The following is a 19,356-nucleotide window of genomic DNA, read 5'->3' as shown; positions in this document are numbered from 1 at the left end:
TCCCCTGTTAAGTTTGAACTCATCACTGCTTGTCCTATCACTAAAGTCCCTGATGTAAACTTAGCAATAGAACAACAGTTGAGCATACTGGTATTAAGAATTTGCTGTCAAGAAGCAAGATACTATGTCATTAGAGATTATCAATATGGGTCATATAAATGGATCAGAATTTCACTATTCGTGTTGCTCCTTGATTCCCTCAAGAAAGAGGTCTTTCTCAGCCCCTAGGTGACCATTTGGGGCATTTGAGTCCCTTTATCTATGTATTTTAAGCATAATTAAGCATTTTTGTAATTACATGATGCAAAAGAAACACACATTCCTGTTTCCTGCTCCAACTCTTTGTGATTTTATCAGTCCAGAATGGCTTGCCTTTATTTTCATGGCTTTTCATGGTTTGTCCTTGGTGTTAGCACTCCAGAATGCATGGGAAAAGGCTGGGGTCACTTCACAAAAGCCTCTGCAGCCATTGAGCATATGAACTCTTGCCTGATTTTCTAGCAGAGGGAAGGTTTTATCACTGCCTGATAGCCACAGATGCTACCACCAACCAAGACCACCTGAGTCCTCCTCCGTCATCTGATAAGACCTGGGATGTTTTCAAGGGTGTTCACTTGTTTATTAACTCACAACAAATAATGGAGAGGGCGGGAGAGGGAGAGCCCTTTGCAGGAATCACATCCAAGAGGTTGTACTGGGTATGGCAGTATATATGATCACAGCTTACCTTGCCATCAACCGTAAATGGTAGACCTAAGATCTACCACCAATAATCCCACCACCTACAATCATATCCAACACAAAAGAAACTGGACCTCTTACCTGAAGGCTTTTGTGCTCTTGGAGATCAACAAGCAGCAGTTCTACAATGGATCGTAGTTTAGATGCACTAACTCAAAAATAAACACCCTTTTTCTGGCTTAGCTCCTTCTAGTTTGAAAAGTGGTTCTTGAATTGAACCAGCAAAGTATTTGCACTCCCAGGTGTGTGTACTGAGATGAGAATTTGCTCCAGAACACTTGCTATGGTAGACAGTCACACTCTGTCTTAATTCAGATGTACTTACATAAACCCCTGATTTTCAGTTGTTTCCTAAGCTAACTTGTACTTCGCTGTGCCCAGCCACTCTCTGTTATTGGTGTAGCAGAGTGTTTACATGCCACAAATAATGTCATACATCAATTGGAAACATTTGTCTATAAATACCAGAGAATATACCTGCCCCCTGCATAGCATGCTGCATTTCCTTCTCTACTGTATTAGCTTAATCATCATCTGCATTGCACTAAATTATCTAGGAACTGTCCTTGAGAGAACCTACTATGGCTTAAATTAACCCATCCCCGCAGGTAGTCACAGAATCACAGAATAATTCTGGTTGGAAGGGACCTTAAAGCTCATCCAGTTCCAACCTCCCTGCAGTGAGCAGGGACACCATCAACTAGATCAGGTTGCCCAGAACCACTTCCAGCCTGGCCTGGATTGACTCCAGGGATGACGCATCAGCTGGTTTCCTTGGCTGATGGTCTTGTCTTTCAGAAGACACCATTGAGTTGCAGACTGGCTGTTGTAGGGTGATTGTGTCTATGTTACCACAGAGAATCCTGCAGAAGAAACTGGCCTTTGGGGATCTACTTGTTGTCCTAAGTTCTACAGTAGCTTTAATTCTATATGAAGTCATTTACTATAAACCCCTATTTAATCAAGTTCCACAAGCTTTTATAGCAGTGCAGCAATGTCGTGGTCTCCTGCTTGAAGAGCCCTCCTTCTGGGGGCACCTCTTTTCCTTTTTCCTTGTTCCCATAACAATGGAAAAGGAAAATGCAGATTTTCTGTTATACGAGTACAGTCAGTGGATAGAGTTACATTCTCTTATGGGCCCAGAACTTCCCTTAGGGGATCTTCAATCCAGATGAGGTTGGTGGGAAGATGTCTGCAGTCTTATCTCTGTGCAAATGTGCTTTGGTAATGATACAGTTGCACCAGTACAGAGGGAGGAGGGATGGGGGGAGGCTTCTCCATCCTGCCGGGCTTGGAGTGCTGCTTGGAGCAGTTTTGGTAGGGAAACCTCCCACCACCCTGAGCTGCCTTCCCTCGCTCATACCAGGGCAGCCACACATGTGTGAGCAAGACAGCTCTGTGTAGTAACAGCTCAGCACTTTATGGCTGTGTGGTGGGGGATGGCTTTTTATAGCTACTCATTAAACTGTGGAAGGTGCCAGCAAAGCATGTGGGCTGTAACAGCCTCGATGTGTTTGCTGAGCAGTGGCTTGTGCAGATGGAGCAGTGGGAATGCAGAAAACATAAAGGAAGTAATTAACCAAGTAAATCTTTGGAAACAGCATGTGCCGATGATGATTTCATAGAGTAGTGGGTCTTTTCCCTTCCAGAACCCCCTGGTTTATATAGCCCCTGGGCACTGCGAGGGGAAGGCTGTAGAAGGTAAGCATCCTTAATGGCCATCCAAGTGTAAGGGGGTGGGGAGACGTTAAATGTCCAGGGCTGAAATGATACCAGGGAAGGCAGCTGGGGGTGAACCAAGCCCGAGCTCCAGCCCTAACCTTTAGGGTCAAATAAATGAAACAAGGTGTGTATGGTGGGGTCATGGAGGAGACAAAGGGCCGTGACTGGTGAAGCTGCCTGGCTGTTGTCCAGAGTGGTGCTCTTTCTGTCCTCTGTAAAGGGTATCACTGCCACAACCTGCACTCTCTACCAGGATGTGCTCACTTAAGTAGCCAATTCCTGCGATGACTTTTTCCCCTGTACTTAAACTCTTATTAATGTAAAACTCTACACACATGGGCAGTTTCCCACTCTTTATGTTTCTGGTTGAATTCCGTCAGCCTCCCAGTGTTGTGATCAATGTCTCTGATGTGTTTTTCTGCAGCGCTTGCATCTTAGCGAAGATGTGGCTGGGGCAACTTTTATGGCCGCAGGAAGCTCTGCTCCTGAGTTGTTTACATCTGTCATAGGTAACTAAATGCTGCTGCTTCTTGAAACTGCCACATTTCCGTGCCTGGCTTTGGGGAGTTGCAATGAGATTGCCGAGTGCCTGTACCATTCATTTAGAATCCCTGGACTTTCCCTCATGGGCACACATAGGATTAATTGTGGAGAGTCTGGCTCTGAAAAGGTGACATTATCCCACAGCAGGGCTGCCTTGGAAATGGTTTGATGTGACCCTGTCAAACCAGGGCCAGCAGGGAGGTCACTGTAACTGTCTGTTAATGTCCTCCTCTGTAGCACAACCAACCTGCACATGCAGCCTTGTCCCCTCCTGTCCCTTGTCCTGTACTATCTGCCACACCATCCCAGGGCATAGCATGAAAAGATGCACCCAGGTGAGCTTGTGTTCTGTCATCTCCGCTCTGGTTATTATTCTAACACTGCTTCCCTCTTGGAAACCCAGAGTGGGGAGGAGGAGAGTTTTTGGGATGCTTTCTCATAGCAACAAGTTGATCAGAGCATCACACTACCAAAGCAGCTGTCTGCTTATGGGAAGTGTTATGGGATTCAGCAGCCCTAATGTGTGAAACCTGGGAAACTCCTATGGTCCTTCAACAGCCCTGAGCTACAGGGAGACTGCAGTCATCTGTTACAAAGTGATGCTCTATGTATGTATGTCTATATGCCACCTGGTGCAAGGGAAGAGTGTTCTTGTAGTTTTACCCCCATGTCTGTTGGTAGGTGATCATCAAAGCAGCAATTGAGAGATTAAGGTGGGCACTGTATCACTGAGGAGAATTACTCAGCTTAGATACTATCTCTAGAAGATAATTCTAGTTCAGTCACAGCTATGAGATGCAGAGCACAAATTAATTCACGCAAAGCTGCATACTCTACAGAGAGGTCTGATTACACGCAAAGCCTTAAGATGTAGGAATTTAAATTGGATCAAGTTGGGGCTGTATTCCAGTTAAGGATAGTGCAATAGCAAAGTGGAAATAGAACCAGGTTCCATCAGGCAGCTTAGAGAAGTCTAATCATGAATGGTCTGATCATTATCTGGCTGTGCGGTCCACCAGATACTGTGGAGTGTCCCTTGGCAAGTGACTGCTTCTGTGGAACATGGTTCTGAGAAAGGATAAAGTGGAAAAAAATATCTAAACTATGCTGGAAGCTTAAAAGCAAGTGGTGAGTTCAAGCAGCCTGACAGCCAGCGGGAGATGGAATGTTATTTTTAGGCTGACTTCTTAAGGAAAGAATTTTGTGCAGCACCATGATGCATGTGTCTGTCAGTTTGTCTCCCCCACCATTAACCTCATTGGCCAATTGTAACCAAATTTGACAGAAGAGCTCTGAAAGGAGCTTGAAACACAGTACCATAACTCATCCTGAGAGGCAGCATTCAACTTGTAAGTAGCTAGTGGCCAGGCATCTCTGAATCAGCTCCATCTCAAGCTTCTATTTGCCTATTGAAGCCAGTGGGAATGGGGATTTGGGGGAGAGTAGAATACCACTGAGGGAATGTTGTATGGGAGATAGCTTCCTGCAGATTTGTGTCCAACCAGCTGCTCCCATGGAGCTTACTGTTCTCTGTGATGTGTGCTTCTATAATGTCAGATCACAAGACCAGGAGGTTGGTGACTTAGGCATGTCTAAGGTATTTGGTTTCCATTAGACAATCTGTCCAGGTCCCCTCAAAAAGTAAGTTCTGGCACCTTTATTCACCCTAGTACGCTTCTCTGCAAGTTGCCCTATTAAATATGAGAACAAGTGGCAGAACTGGTACATGCCTTTAGAATCGTTAATGGGGTGTGAGGGCTGCAATTTTCTGTGCAAATTTTATGGCAAACTTCTGCTCTTCCCAATTCACTCAGTTTGCCTTGAACTTGTTTTTCAGGTGTTTTTATCACGAAAGGAGACGTAGGCGTTGGAACCATCGTAGGCTCGGCTGTGTTCAACATCCTCTGTATTATTGGCGTGTGTGGGCTTTTTGCAGGACAGGTAAGAGCATTTAGCAATTCCTAACAGCTCTTGCTTCATCCTGTGCCTCGGCTGTACTGTGAATCAGATGCCTGGTTCACAACCTTGCCACACATTTCTCCAGCTCTGTTCTTTTTAATAGGCCCTACACTATTCCTCTTGCATTTTCCAAACGAAAAGCAAATGTCAACTCAAGCATTTTGAGCTACCCAAGATGTGTGGGTGGTCATCAAAAAGTTGGTTATTTAACACCTCCTATTGGTAACTATTGAAGAATGCATTGTGACATTTGTATCTGGTTCTTCTAGACCAGAGGAGCCAGGATACATCTGTGTCTCTGGCTGGTTAAAGTGTACTTCAGTGAGCCATGCGAGACGCCTCTGGAAGAATAATGACACTTCTGGAGCATCACACGATGCTGCCTTTGTACAAGATCATTTCAGATACGTGTACTGAGCTGGCACAGTGTTGTTGGTGACTGGTGTGAGTTATGAAGTTGGATGGGAAAGATGGAGTTTATCTCATGAATTATATCCAGAATCACAGAATGTTTTACTTGGGAAGGGACCTCTGGAGGTGTCTGATCCAAAGCCCTCACCACCCTGACCCCCCAGCTCAAAGCAGGGCTGATTGCAGAGTTGGATCAGGTTGCTCAGGGCCTTATTCAGTTAGGTTCTGAGCACTTCCAAGGATGCCAAAACTGTTTTCCTCACTAGCAATAAAGCTATCTGTTCTTAGTATAATTCCTGACTGTTTTCCAGCGTGTCAAACTGCTTATGACAACACAAGCTATTCATCTGAAATTAAAGTAATTAAGCTGTGAGAACTAAGCTGCTGTCTGAATTGTAGACATGATTGAATGTATAATTAAATGTCTGAATCTGCATTCACCTTAGCACTTGCCAACATGCCCAGTATTCCTACAGTTTGACAGGATATTCTTTGAAATGTTATTGTGCAGACTTACCTGTAACAAGGAGAAGCAGGATAACATCATGGATACAGGGCAGTAGGATAACTAGCTATGGAAGGACTTAACAGAAGGGGCCTGTATAATCTGGTCAGTATGAGAAAGCGTGCAGAGAGATTGGGCTTTCCTGGGAAAGTTCATAGTCCAGTTTTATTTGCAAGAGCAACAGGCTCTGTCAGTCTGAAGGTAGGTGAACATTTTCACTATGGGGAAGCTTCAGGAAAATCCCACAGAGTACTCTTTAACCATTTAAGCTCCCTTCATTTCTGTGGGAATGTGTAAGGCTCAATGTGTTAGTGGTTCTACTGTAACTCTTACTATGAAAGCCTGGTTGTTCCAGACCAATTTTTAATCACCAAAGCTTTCTCCGGGCATGAAGCTGTGTTCCCCGGAGGTGTTTTCCCATAATGAGTAGGACATTTTGCTCAGGTTGATTTTTTCAAGCAAATGAAGCTGATTAACTGTTGAGCACGACGGCAGAGAAGCTGATTCTTGATTTTCGCTCCCTGCAGTATTGATTGCATGCTTCAGACCTGCTAAAAATGTAGCTACAAATCACAGCTTTCAGTGGAAAAGGCTTGCAGGGGTTTAGGAGTTGATGGAGAATGTCAGACTTCTGGAGAGACCATTTACAGGTGGGAGATGTTTGTTCCTGAGGAATATAACACAGCTGAGATGCTCTTGTAAATGCCTTCAGCTTTCCAGGTGTGGTAGCTTTCAGAAGTTCAAAGTGGGGATTGGCTGCTGTAAGTCGTCCTATGCTTGGTCTGTAAGTCTCTTGAGCCAAGAATTGAGATTTCAATTGACTTGTCCCAGTTTTGTTTTCCCTGACTCTGCTGGTGATTTGCATGTGGTTCTGTCAAGTCACGTAATGTCTATTCATTGAAGTTTAACCCACGGAGGCTGAGTGAAAACTGGAATGATTAATGTGACTATATGGAATCATCATTTAAATGAGCAAGTAAGAAACCTCAATTTAATTAATTTCAATATTCTAGATGAAGCTCCATTTGGGTTTGTGCTTTTCAGTTTTTCCCTCTCCCAACCCTTCGCCAAAAAGTCATTCACTTCTACTGATGTGATTCCTCTTCTTGTTTTGTGTTAGTATTAATAGGAATTTGGTTTTATTATCAATGATGTCTCTATAGATGCACTAACATAGGTGCTAAATTTAGTTGGTGTTTGGATACCAGTTCTGCTGGGGCCCTGGCCCTCAGGTTGGAGTTGCCTTGTACTGGGACAGGTGAGCCTGGAGGCAGCCCATCAGTCCAAGGTGCTGGCTCTGCTCCTGCTCAGAGCAGGGTTTTCTGTGTTTTTCTCTTTTGATCTCAGACCTGCAGGGTCAGTAGCTGGAGTCCTCTGGTTTCAGACAGGACCAGTGAGTCAATGAGCAGGGGTTTACCAGCCAAGCTTTGCTGTTGTGTGAATTTCTCCCAAAGCTGCTCAGGATACAGACCTGTTTTCTGCCCTGGAAAGCAAAGTTCAGGCATCTTGGTTTGAGGCTGGAAGGCTTCTGGGTTTGTCAGGTGGGAGAAAAGAGGCAGAGAATTAAGCCCATGCCTGTGGCAGTTTAAACCCAATGATGCTCATGTGGAATTTGTGTTCATCAGAACCTGTCACTGCAAGTGTGGCTGTCAGGAGGTGGCTGCTGCAGATTGCCAGTCTGGACAGGGAGGGCTGGTGCCCTGTTCCCCCTCTGCTTGTCACATGGGATGCCTCTGGCAGGGGAGGGACAATCTCTAGATGATCACAGCACCCATTTCCAGAAGGGGATCTGCAGAGGGGATGCAGTCTCACCCTTGCTTCCCTGTAACACGTGCCAGCAGCAGCAGCAGTTTCCAGTAGGAGTGTTCATGTGTGGGTGAGGGCAGTTTGCAGCCACAGCTGTGGCCGTGTGCTGGGATCCCACTGCCTGGACAGTTCCCGTTTGGATGCCAGGAGGTACCAGCAGTCCAGGAGGTGGGTTGGGAGCAGTGCTCAGAGCCATAACCCTGTGCCCGGGGTGCTCAGCTAAGACAGGGGAGGAAGTGTCCCTGTGATGGGGATTCTGGGGCACTGTGGAGTGCTTGGGAGTGCTGTATTGCTGCTGGGCTGCAAGCCCACCACTCAGACCCACAGGGCACTGCTGCAGCCTTGCCGTAAGCATTCTTTATTGTTGCAGAACTGTTCAGTATCATGAAAAAGCTTCTTTGTTGGGGTTTTGTTTGTTTTTGTCGGGGTTTTGACTGGGGAAAAGGCTGCATTACAAACCACTGACCAGCTCTGTCCAGTATAGGTTTTATTTTTAAATTAGGCTGTAGTGTGTGTGTGCTACGTGGGATGTGCTATTCTTTGGCTTGAGAAAATACTGGATTTGGCTACATGCACACAAACCCACAGCCCCCAAAAACTGGATTGCATTTGTTTGAACACCAACTCAAACTGATTATTTTTCTAAGCCTTTAATGGTTGTTTTGTGCACACTTCTCAGAATAAATCAGAATAGACATCCCGTTGCTGGAACTGGGGAAGGAAAGTGTGATGCCCACGCTTCTTTATGACACTACACAGCTAAAAACTGCACTGCAAGAGCATTATTAAGGTTGAAAGTCAAACGCTGAAAAGTTAGAAAATAACAGAATTAAGGTTCCTTGTGCAACCTTAATTTGCCCCCCTGGTGTGTTCACATTATTACAGAGTCTCTAATTACAGGCTCCCATGCTGGTTTCCCCACAGGGTCCCTGCCACCCTCAGAGCACAGAATGGACTTCGATCACTTAATGAGCAGCTTTTCATTATTTAGTTGCTCTTCATTGTTCAGTGCGTGTCCTTCTGCCTTATTTACCCAGCTCTGATCACGCCCTCTTCCAGAGGCAGAGTTATTAATTTCCTCTTGAACTGGTGCCGATCTCTATTGTATCTGAGCAGTTGATGAACAATTAATTAATTTCCCCCAAACCTCTGTGAGATTAAAGGATGTTTTAAAGATGGGGAAACAAAGTACAGAGATTAAATACAAAAGAATAACTTGTCATTTTAGAGGCCAATTAGAGTTGGCACAGGCCTGGTTTTCCTCTGAATGCAGTGTCCTGTGGCATGCTTTTTGTTCAGAGGGCAGCTGCCTCTGGCTGCAGATGCTGCTCCTGCTGCTCCAGCTCAGCACTGCACAAGGTTTTTCATGCTGGGCTGACTTTGGTTTAAGTGGCCACCTCAATGTCCATGCAGCCCAGCTCTTCTTGGAAGCATTCAGCTGCTTTAGCCAGGTGAGCCCTTTTTCTTCCTAGGTCCCGTCTGCAAGGGGACACACAAAACACCTCTGTCATAATGAGCCCTGGCTTCATCCCTAGGACCACTCTTCACTTGAATTAAGCAGGTGACTTAACTACTTCATTTCCTAGCATTTAGTGCTTGCTTTTGCTAGTGTGATGATGTTCCTTCTAAGCACTCAGATGCTCCTGGTTTCTTTCCATTTAATCTGTGCCCCAGACCTCCCTCATCCATCCCCCATTTCTTGAGGCTTGAGAGAAAAGCTTTCTCTGGACAGATTTTCTCACCAGATCACGAATCCACCCCATAGCTGTCTCTCAAGCATCCAGCTTTCCACCAGTCTAGAGCCTGTATTTCTACCAGAGGTGTAAATCCTTTCTTCTCTCCCCATCCCTCTGCTCTGTGGCTCCTTGACCCAGCTCTCTTTTGGTTAACTTCATCCATGGCAGGGAGGCACCTTTGGAGGTACAAGATCTTGTTCTAGAGTCAGGGCAATCACATTTTCTGCTGCTGTTGTCTCCAACAGCTGCAGACTTGGTGTGCCCCATGAGCAGTGATGCTGGTGACACATCTGCCCTTACTCTGCCCTTGGCTGAAGGACCTCCCCACCCCTGCGTCGTAATCCCAGCAGAGACACAGCCATAGCAAGAGGTTTCCTTGTGGATGTCTCTCTGAAGTCGCTCAAAGGCCTGTCTCACAGCTCCCTTCCCCAGAGTGGCAAGTGGGAAATGGGAAGCTCTCCTTGCCCCACACACACATCAGGTCTCAGGCGACACAGCATCTCAATGCGACATACCCTGTGCTGCTCATCACCTCTGCCTTTGGAGTGGGAGGTTTTGTATCCTCTGGTTGTGCTGGAAATGGGTGCTAGGAGCGGTGGGGGCCTGAGCTGCACTGCCTGCGGGCTCCCACGTGGGGTTTGCTGGTCCACAGCTCAGCCCTGCCTGTCTTTGCCCTGGCTCATGTAGGAAGGTGCTGCAGGGAGCTGATGCTGTGAGAAGGGGGAAAGTGCTTAGTGCTTAGCAGTCAGCCTGAAGTGGCTCTGGAGCAAGCTGTCAGAAGCTCTCGCTCAAGGCCATAATTAGAAAAGCTTTCACTTCATTTATGTATGTATTTAATTGTGAAAGTTTAAGGAATTCATCACCTTGGTAGCCCCAGTCCTGCAATTGCAGCCAAACTCATTTCTGCAGACAGAGCTGCTCGCAGGATGGGTGTCTGAAAGCCACACAACTTGTTCATACCATCTGCTGTTAAGCCTCACTTTTTGGGTTTCCAAATATCCATGGTAGTGTTGTAATGCTTCTGAAGAGCTGCTCTCACACTAAAAAAAACAACTGATGCAGATGAAAATCAGCTTCAGCGCATCGTTGTTCTCCTTTTTCCTTTGTGGCCCAGCCAGAAAAGGACAAAGTTGGGCTGGAAACTGGATTGGTTTGGATGTCAACATGCTGGAGAGATTAACCATGTGACTGTCGTGCGCCAGCCCAGAGCTGACGTTGTGTATGACAAACTCTGGGAAAGGATTAGCAAATGCAAGCAAGCAAAATTGATTTAAACAACCCTAAAGACATTGTGTTAGTGTTAAACCTTATAACCCCCTTGTGTCCCTTTGCTGTTAAACAGTGCTGAAAATTGGAAGAAGTTTCGGATCCAGTGTAAGTCAGAGGCACCTCTACCCATCAGACACTCACAAGCTGGTGGGGTTCTGCCTGACTGCAAAACCAAGGTGGTTCTAGATTATGTAAAACTCTGTGCCATGACATGTTATTGCAGAGTAGAAATGTGTGTTTCAGTAGCCTGAAAGAGACTTGATTTCCAGTTCAGTCGGTGCTGATGACACTTTGGGAGTTGCCTGTGGGGATTCTGGCCTGGAAGGAGTTTTTAGGTTTTTTGTCTGTCTGTCTTTTCTCACTGATGTGAGCAATGAGATCTCCTGAGGTCGTGATCCCTGGCACAGGAGGAGCAGTATTCTCGAGGTGGGGGTCAGTGCAGGCTGCCTGCATTTCTGATGGCCAAACTGCCTGTGAAGGCTGGATTTTCTAAACTAGCCCAGGTCTCTTTAAAGTGTGTTAAACCAGGTCTCTGGAAGCTGAAGAACTCAACCTCTGCTGCATTTTGAAATCTTTGACCAAGGCATATTTGGAGATATATATATAACATTTACTGTTCTGAACGGCTGGGTGCAGCCCGCTTGGTTGTGGCACAGAGTCTTAGCATCCTCCTTTCTTCTTGCATCCTGTTGCAGTATTCTGCTGATGTCTTATGTGCACACACACCAAGGAAGATTTGCCTTATTTCATTCAGGCAGTAGGTGCAATTTTTAAGGCACAGATAGTTTTAGTATATGGAAATATGCAAAGTATGGTCCTTATTTTCCAACTGTTGATGTAGAGCAGGTGGGATGTGTGTTTCATCACTTGTCCATAGGCCTGTAACACTAATGCATGTTCTCTCAATTGTACAACTAAGTCATATAACCCAAACATCGTTTATTTAGCTGCTGTGTCTGCTTTGCTTTCTACTGGCAAAGCGAGGATATGAGAAAGGAAGAGAATGTTGCAAGAGGTGAAATGGTAGCAGATGCAGCCCTTCAAACCTAAGTTCAGCAGCACTTTCTGGGGCTGCATGCTTGATAGCAGGGATGGGATACAGGTGTGGGGTCTGCAGTCTGTGTTGTGACGGATTGTCAGCCTTTTTCCATGACACTGAAACAACAGTGCGTGGGGAGCTCAGCCTTAGCCCAGGGTCCCTTCGTCCTGGCTTCTCTCACTCTCGTGTTTGTGCTTCACAGTTTCTCCCCTCCTTCCACTGCCCTCTCATCGTCCTTGGCAGCCAGGATGTGTGATTCTCGGAAGCAGTCAGTGCTTGCTTAATTCAGCTCTCGTTCAAGCCAGCACAAGCAGAGTTTGTTCAGTTCTGGAAATTCCCCCTTCCAGACTCTCCTCTTTTCTTTGCAGCTCTGCTGCTCTCTCCTGCATGCCATCCAGCCCTCCTCTGTCCTCAGCCAGCACTAAACTCTACAGCCTTTTGCCATGGTGCAGAAGAGAGTGATGGATGAGGTTAGTGAAAAGTACTTAAGTAGAAGCAGCATAACCATGAGTTGCAAGTCACTCTGGCATTAAACAGTGGTTTTTAATCTGCACAGCTTAATTTGCTAGTTACCATTTGACTGCTGTTTTTCAGTTGAGTTCTAGTTTTTGCTTCACCTTTCCCCAGAACAAGCCAGCCTGCTCTGGGTGCAGCAGGGGGCCATGGATGCTGAATTATACCCAAAATGTTCTGGTTTTTTTAGAGGCTATTCCAGTTATTTCTTCTATCAAAGGGTCTCATGGGTGGCCAGGCATCATTCCTCAATACACTGGAGTAAAAAAGGACTACACTGCCCATCTGAACTGCTTCATGGTCCAGTGGTATTCTTTCATCTGAGGAAATAAGCTAAATTGAGGAGGCTCTCTTGTGCCTGAGTCACAGTAAACCCTTGTGTAAGCTGAGAATCTTTCTCAAAATCATCAGCTGGTGTGCACTCAGTTTTATCTCAGTGTGAAAAGAATACCTGAGAGTTTTATAGGAGCTGCAGTTCCATTTCCTCAGGTGAGGAAGCAGAACAGAGATTTAATAACCAGGTAGAACATTGTTTATTGAAGAGACTGGGACTTCTGTAATCTATTTTTACTCTAGTTCTGTCATACAGATACCCTGCATGTATCTTAATCTTTTAAGCCCTAATTTTACTGACAGCTTGGACTGGACTCATTATCGACCTTTGGCTTTATGATTGATTTCATGGCTTTTTTCTTTCCTTCTCTTGGATTGTTGAGGAGCTTGGGGAAGGGAGAGCTGGGATGTGGGGGTTTTTATTCATGGGCCTGTGACCATCGGTGGAAAACATGTAAAACTGCAGCAAAGTAGTTTAAGAAGAACTTAATGTGAAGTGCTGGGACTGTGTGCTGCTCTCATAGACTGCTGTACAATGGGGTTTTGTGCTGGCAACGTTTTAGTGACTGCAGGCCTGCTCTTTCACTGATAGAAGTGAAAGCAAGAAAGGGACACAGTAATACACCAGACAAGGATCCCGCACTGAGACTTCCACCAAAGACAGAATTTATCCAGAAGTCAGCACTGTGGTTCGGATGGGAACATAGAACCTCTGGCACAGCCACGTGTACATGAAACCCCAGATATCAGAAGAGCAGCAGGTGGGTGCTTCCTGCTGTCCCACAGGAGGTCAGGCAGGGAGAAAGCAGCATAGACTGCAGACCGGGCAGAAAGCTGTCATGGAGTTTGAGGACAGAGAAGCATCAGTTAATATAGAGGTGCTGGCCAAGGGTCCTCTGAGGGGCTGCAGCCTGTCTGTATGCCAGTGTAAAGGCCTTGCACACCCCCAGGGTTAGGAGGGTGCTCCCTGCTGCAGGAGCAGTGAGTAGAGCTGCAGCCTCAGCTCCCTTCCCTGCTGCTGCTTGGGCAGGCAGCTGAATGGGCTCCTCTGCCTCTTGTATCCTTCTCTGTGTTTTGTCAGAGCTATCGAGGAAGATGTTCACTCAGTGGAAAAGCAGCAGAATGCTCCTTTTCCCTGGGGTTTTCCTGCTGGAATGTTTGGCACTGGCAGACAACAGAGCAACTCTGAGTGACAGCACAAGTTAGGTTCCTTTCCAGCTGCCCCTTTAACACAAGTGGTGTTATCTTGGGGATTGAGGACCTGTGGATTTATGGCAAATTTGTAACTGCTGTGTGAGCAGACATGGTTTGTGTTAACCAGAAAACATTAAAAAGTGGCTTTGTCCTGTTCTCTGTGAGTGTCATATCTTGTCTCCATGATGCTGCTACATAGCAGCATCCTGTGTGTGGTGAATAAGCTCTGTCAGAGGTACCTGTTACACCATAAACCTTTTGGTCTCTTTTCAGAGAGGTCTGATGAACTCTGCAAGTCTTTTGTCTTGTGGTTCGTGATGCCAGGCACCTGGCATCTGCACCTAAGTTGAACCAGAAACCTCACAGTGAGGTCAGTGAGATAGGGCCTACTGATGGGTTTTTTACGTTATAAGGTCCTTGTTGCTGTTGTGGTAGCATCTGCAGCCTATGTCATGAATTAGAACTGCATAGTACTGTGTGTTATGCAAATACAGAGCTCTTGAGCCTGACAGCTTCTGACCAGAGGCTATGGCGAGAGAAGAGACAGCAGGAGAGACCGAGCGGGCAGAGGGGGAAGCATGAGGAGACCGTCATGGGGCAGCGATGTGGACACAGCTACATCAGCCTTAACACATGATGGGTGCTTTATGGGCTGTGTGGGCACAGGAAGGGCTTGGCACTGGTGAAGTGTTTACAGGAAGCTCCTCTCAGGCCAGGGACAACATGACAGTACTCACAGAAGACTCTTTTCTTCAGAAAGCTGTGATGGAGACTGGTGTGATGGACAGATCAGGTGCCAGGATTGCTGTCTGGACGGTGAATGATCCAGGACTGCTCTGGCCATCACAGACATTGCTGTGGTTGTTTTATATTAGCATTTTGAAACCTTCACAGAGTTACATTTAGTGGTAGGATACAAACAAGGGAGGCAGCCAAGGTTGGAAATGGATTCTTGTCAGCATCAAAATAAGTCTAGTTCCTAATTGCCATTAAGCACCATTACTATTTGAAGTCAGGTTTTCTCTCTCACAGTTCCACACAGATCAATACTATGGACTTACCATTGGTAGGGTTTTTTCTTAAATCGTTTGTAGTGTAAAAGCAAGAGAAATCACAAAATCTGTTTTTATGTCTGGCAAGGCCAGTCTGAGGAGAATGGGAAATGTTCACCCTGTGTACACCTTCCTGTACCACCGTCCTTGAATCCTGCTGCAAGTCCTGCCCGGAACTGGAGGCAATGTCTGCAAATGCAGGTCTTTGGGGTCCTGCTGTCTTGGCTCTGCGGGAATCTGAGCTAAAAAGACATGCTGATCTGAATAACTCGTGGACAATTATGAGTACCAGTTGAGCAGGGGAATATTTTTGGCTTTGTCCTGAGGTCTGGAGAGTGTCACAGAGACAGATTGCTGCTGCAGTAATGAAAATATCAAGAGCTGCTTAAAAAACCCAAATATTCCTGGGGAAATAATGAGAATAAATTGAGCTGGTCTGCAATGTACGAGCTGGGAGCTGGAGCAGCGGCTGAACTCTGGAGAGGATGGCTAACCAGTGGTAAAATTAGGGGGCTGGTAATTGGAAGGAAGCTTTCCTCTCAGCAAGTCCATTAGATCAGAGCTGCTTAGCAATTACTGGCTTAGAGAGAAATGTATTTTAAGGCCTGGATTTTGTTGAGCCCAACCTGTGTTTGTATGTTTTGCTGAACTTCAGTTGGAGGGTGTTCAGTGTTGGTCAGGTGTCTTTGCCAGGATGTGCTTTGGAAAGGTTGTGCTCAGGGCACTGAGCTGGATACTGGCAGTGTCCTGGGACACTGGGACAGCCGTGACCCCAGCAAGCAGGGGACACACACCGCATGCTGGGTCAGCACCACGGGGTACAGAAGGGAGCACTGCCATCTGCTCCGGGTGGTTCAGTCCAGGGCTGTGCTCTGTCCCACACAGGAGCCTGTCAATGATGCTGACTGCCGGATGGCTTTCCAGGCAGGTCATGCCGGCCGCAGCAGCTTTCCATGCAGGAATCTGTCTCCAGTGTCAGCTGTTGCAGCCTGGTTGGGGATGGTGGGAGGGAGCGTGGGACCAGGCACTCCTGCTGTGCTGTCAGGAGACAGAGCCTTGTGCCTTGCTGGGCCCTTGGCAGCAGCCTCGCCTGGCCTGCCCCTTGCACTGGGGCTGCCCCAGCCCCAGCAGGAGCTTTCCCTTCCCTGCAGCTCTCTGAGCCCAGCTCCTTGCAGAACAGCTTCGCTCTCAGGGATGGTTCTGCTCCCGCCAGGGACCAGGTGAGAAAGTAGGAGTAAGCAAGACTGACTCAAGTCCATGGCTGAGTCTGGGAGATGATCGCTGCGGGAGGATACCCTGTGATCTCTGATGTAGTTGATTTGCAGCTAATGATTATTAGCTTCTGATTGACCGATTTGTTCATTGCCAGTAGGATTTAATAGGGCATAAACCAAGGGAAATGTTGTGAAAATGAGCGTGTGGGACCTGATGGTCAGGGAGTTCCTCTGTTTGCGGAAACTGCTGGAAGATGGCAGCGATTATCTCAGGAAATTCCTTTGTGCCTTATAGCGTCATTGCACTCACTATAGGTCTGATATGCTGAGCAGTAAGAGAAAGTGCATGCAGAGTATTACACACACAGTTGCTATTTCCCACCTTCATGACATTTCAAAGCAGCACAAGGGCTGCAGCTGCGGAGTCACAGACACCCTCTTGAGCTCTCCCTTTGCAGTTTTTTGGCTGATTCTGTGCCTGAATTACAGAGTGGGTTGAAGTGCCACCAGAAGCTCACCACCCTCTAACCCATACCAAGTCCTCGGTATGGGATCTCTAGCCCATGCCTCTTAGCTCAGGCACAGCCCTATGTTTTGCTGTGCGAATGATGCTGGTGAAAATGAGGACAAGGTCAATGACCAGCTCTAGGCCTGGACCAATTCACAAATGCTCAGCGACTTGCCTGCCATAGCCTGACACATGGGAGCAACACCTTCACTGCACATATATCCATATATACACACGCAGGGCCTGAGGAGCAGGACCAGGAGTGAGCCAGGCCATATCCTGACACCATCTCTGTGGTGGGCAGCAGCCAGAACGGTCGGTGCTGGTCTCTGTAACAGTGAAGGGCTTTGAGGAGCTGCCCCAGAGGTTTGCTCGCATTCCAAAAAAAGCTCCATGGTTTTTAAATCATAGGATTTAATTCGTAGGAAGTGTGAGAATCCCTTTGTGTCTCTCATTCACACACATATCTCTAACTGCAGTGACCTTTCAGATTTGCATGAACCTGTATTCAGCCGAAGAAAAGGCAGTGGAACCTATTAAATCGTAGCAGAGCATGGTGAGGTGGGTTTTCTTCTGATTTCTGCCCAGCACTGACACAGGTGACAAGCTGCTCAATTAAATAACTGGTATTTTGCAAGTGAAGCCCAGTTCTATAACATGAATGTTCTATAACGTAGAAGGATCTGTCCTTGTAGTCAGTTTTGCTGTATCTGATAAGTAATTTCCCTCTCTCCCATGTACCTGGTGGAGAAAATGTCTTGGTCGTTTCATGGCAGATATTTTAATTTTCTGCTTGGCCTGACTGAGCAGCTGTGACTAGAGGATGAGTTGGTTGGATTTGCATAAGATCATTAAGATCCAATAATGATGTTTATTGCTGAGATAGCTGCCATTTATACTCATGCAAAGCAAGTAAATTAAACCTCAGATGATATCACTGTTATTACCAATGCAGTTAATGACAGCAAAGCCCATCAGTAAGTGGAGATTTCACAATGGACTGTAGGTAATTCTCTTCCTGAATCTCTGGGCCTGCCAGAGCAGTGGTAGGCTGTGTGAGCCCGGTAGGCTCTCTTGAAAGGAATGCTGATTGGGTTGTTACTGGTGTCATGTTTGGACGGAGGAGGACTGGGATCCACGCAATACTAAGTGGCATCACTACCATGTTCTGGGACTATGCCTATGTTGCATCCAAATGGGTGAGCAGCAAAATATGTGTGTGCCATGAAGCTTCTCCCTCCCTAGATCTCTTCAGGTGTGGCTCAGATACTTCAGCTGATTGGCTCTGCTGTGACCAGTCTCTCTTCAGTGGGTTGAAGCAGTGTTGGGTTTGGTTGCTGGGAGGTAAAACCAGGGCTTTGCTGGGGCCTGAATCCTGCAATCCATGAGGAAGTGAAGTGCTGCTGAGTTTCCTTTTCCCATCCTCTTCAGGATGAGAGCTGGTACCTGAGGTGGAGCCCTTTTCATTGTTTTTAACATTCTAAATGCACAAGATATGTATTAGCTACAAACTACTGCCAGCCTGATTGCCCTGAAAACCCATCCCCAGGCTCCACCCCAGTTCACTACTTACTGTACCACTGGAAAGCAGTTACTTATCTTCCTTTGACATGCGATCCTATTGTATTGTCACAGGGCTAATGTGGAGCTGTGCTTAACAGTAATGTCAGGACAACAGTACCTTCTGGAGGGGACCCCACCAGGCTTGAAGAGCCATCCCTGGGCTCTGAGGGTTGCTCCTGCCAACCAGGAGTAGCGTGTGAGGAGGTTCCCAGTGTGTGTCTTGCTGCAGCTGACTGGAGAGGCTGATACAACACAGGGCTGGCTGGTTGTGAGGTTACAGGGTACCTGAAAGGTATCACAGTGAGCAAGAGTTTTGTCAGTCAGCACAGAGAGCATTCAAAAACCAGATCCCAGCCCCTGTTAGGGTGGTGTAAGAGCTTTCCTAGCTGCGTCTGCATCAGAGAAGGGCAGCATGAAGACTGACCCAGATCCTCTGCTTCTGGATGCCTTTTGGTAAGCCCTTAATGAGAACTTGAATGTATGGAATGAAGACTTGAGGGAGCAGTATCTGCTGTGAAAGCACCCAGCTGCATGTCTGCTCCTCTCTTCCCCAGCCTAGCAGAGCCTGGCAGTGGTGCCTGTTCCGTTGGCTTCATGTCTCTGAGGAGCAGGAAAGACAGCAGCAGGGAAAAGGGGCTTGTGTTTGCTGCCTGCTCTCTTAGCCTGTCCTGCAGCATTGCCAGGTAAAGCTGGCCCAGTTTGCATTCATCTTTCAGGTTCTAGCTGACCATTAAAAGAAAAAGATAATTCTCCAGAAAAGAGCTTTGTGGCTTCAGCACAGCCTCGTTCAAACTGTGTGCAGTAAAATTCCAGACTGGTGATTAATTTGGAAACACCTTTGGACCCCAGAGCTGTACAGAAGGCCCACCCAAAACAGTGACCATGGTCAGTCACTGTGGAACACTTGGTTGTGGTGCAGTGCTGTAGGAGATATGTTTGTGTTAAAACTCTAATGAATTAGAGAAGTTCTTCCCTTTAAAACCCATGAGACATGGTCATCTTTGTCCAAGCCCATGTTCTGCTGAATGGCAGTCTCTCTGCAAAGACCTAACATCAGTGAAGCAAACTGTTCATGAGGAGCCAACACTGCACATCAGCTGCGTGGGAGACGCATCAGCTGTGAGGCACTAAGCGGTGGGTTCTCTGTCAGTACGTCTCTGTTGATCTCCGTAGACTCTTAAGGGGATTGACCTTAATCCTTTGACACCCTTGCCCAAGCATTCACATCTCTCCACATTAACAAATTAA

At 46.8% G+C, this 19,356-nt stretch overlaps 1 protein-coding gene across 1 annotated transcript in view; it reads left to right on the top strand.

Annotated features, from left to right (window-relative positions):
- Positions 1 to 19,356, top strand: part of SLC24A3 (solute carrier family 24 member 3) — a 155,339-nt gene that overhangs the window by 102,132 nt on the left and 33,851 nt on the right. The window contains exons 5-6 of the mRNA XM_034061044.1: positions 2,888 to 2,972; positions 4,844 to 4,947. Coding sequence (XP_033916935.1) covers positions 2,888 to 2,972; positions 4,844 to 4,947 — 189 coding nt within the window. The remainder of the gene's footprint in view (positions 1 to 2,887; positions 2,973 to 4,843; positions 4,948 to 19,356) is intronic.

The sequence above is a fragment of the Melopsittacus undulatus genome, chromosome 3 (assembly GCF_012275295.1).
Source record: "Melopsittacus undulatus isolate bMelUnd1 chromosome 3, bMelUnd1.mat.Z, whole genome shotgun sequence".
NCBI classification, from domain to species: Eukaryota; Metazoa; Chordata; class Aves; order Psittaciformes; family Psittaculidae; genus Melopsittacus; species Melopsittacus undulatus.
Note: the sequence above shows the minus strand (reverse complement) of the source record. Positions and strands in the feature narration are given on the sequence as shown.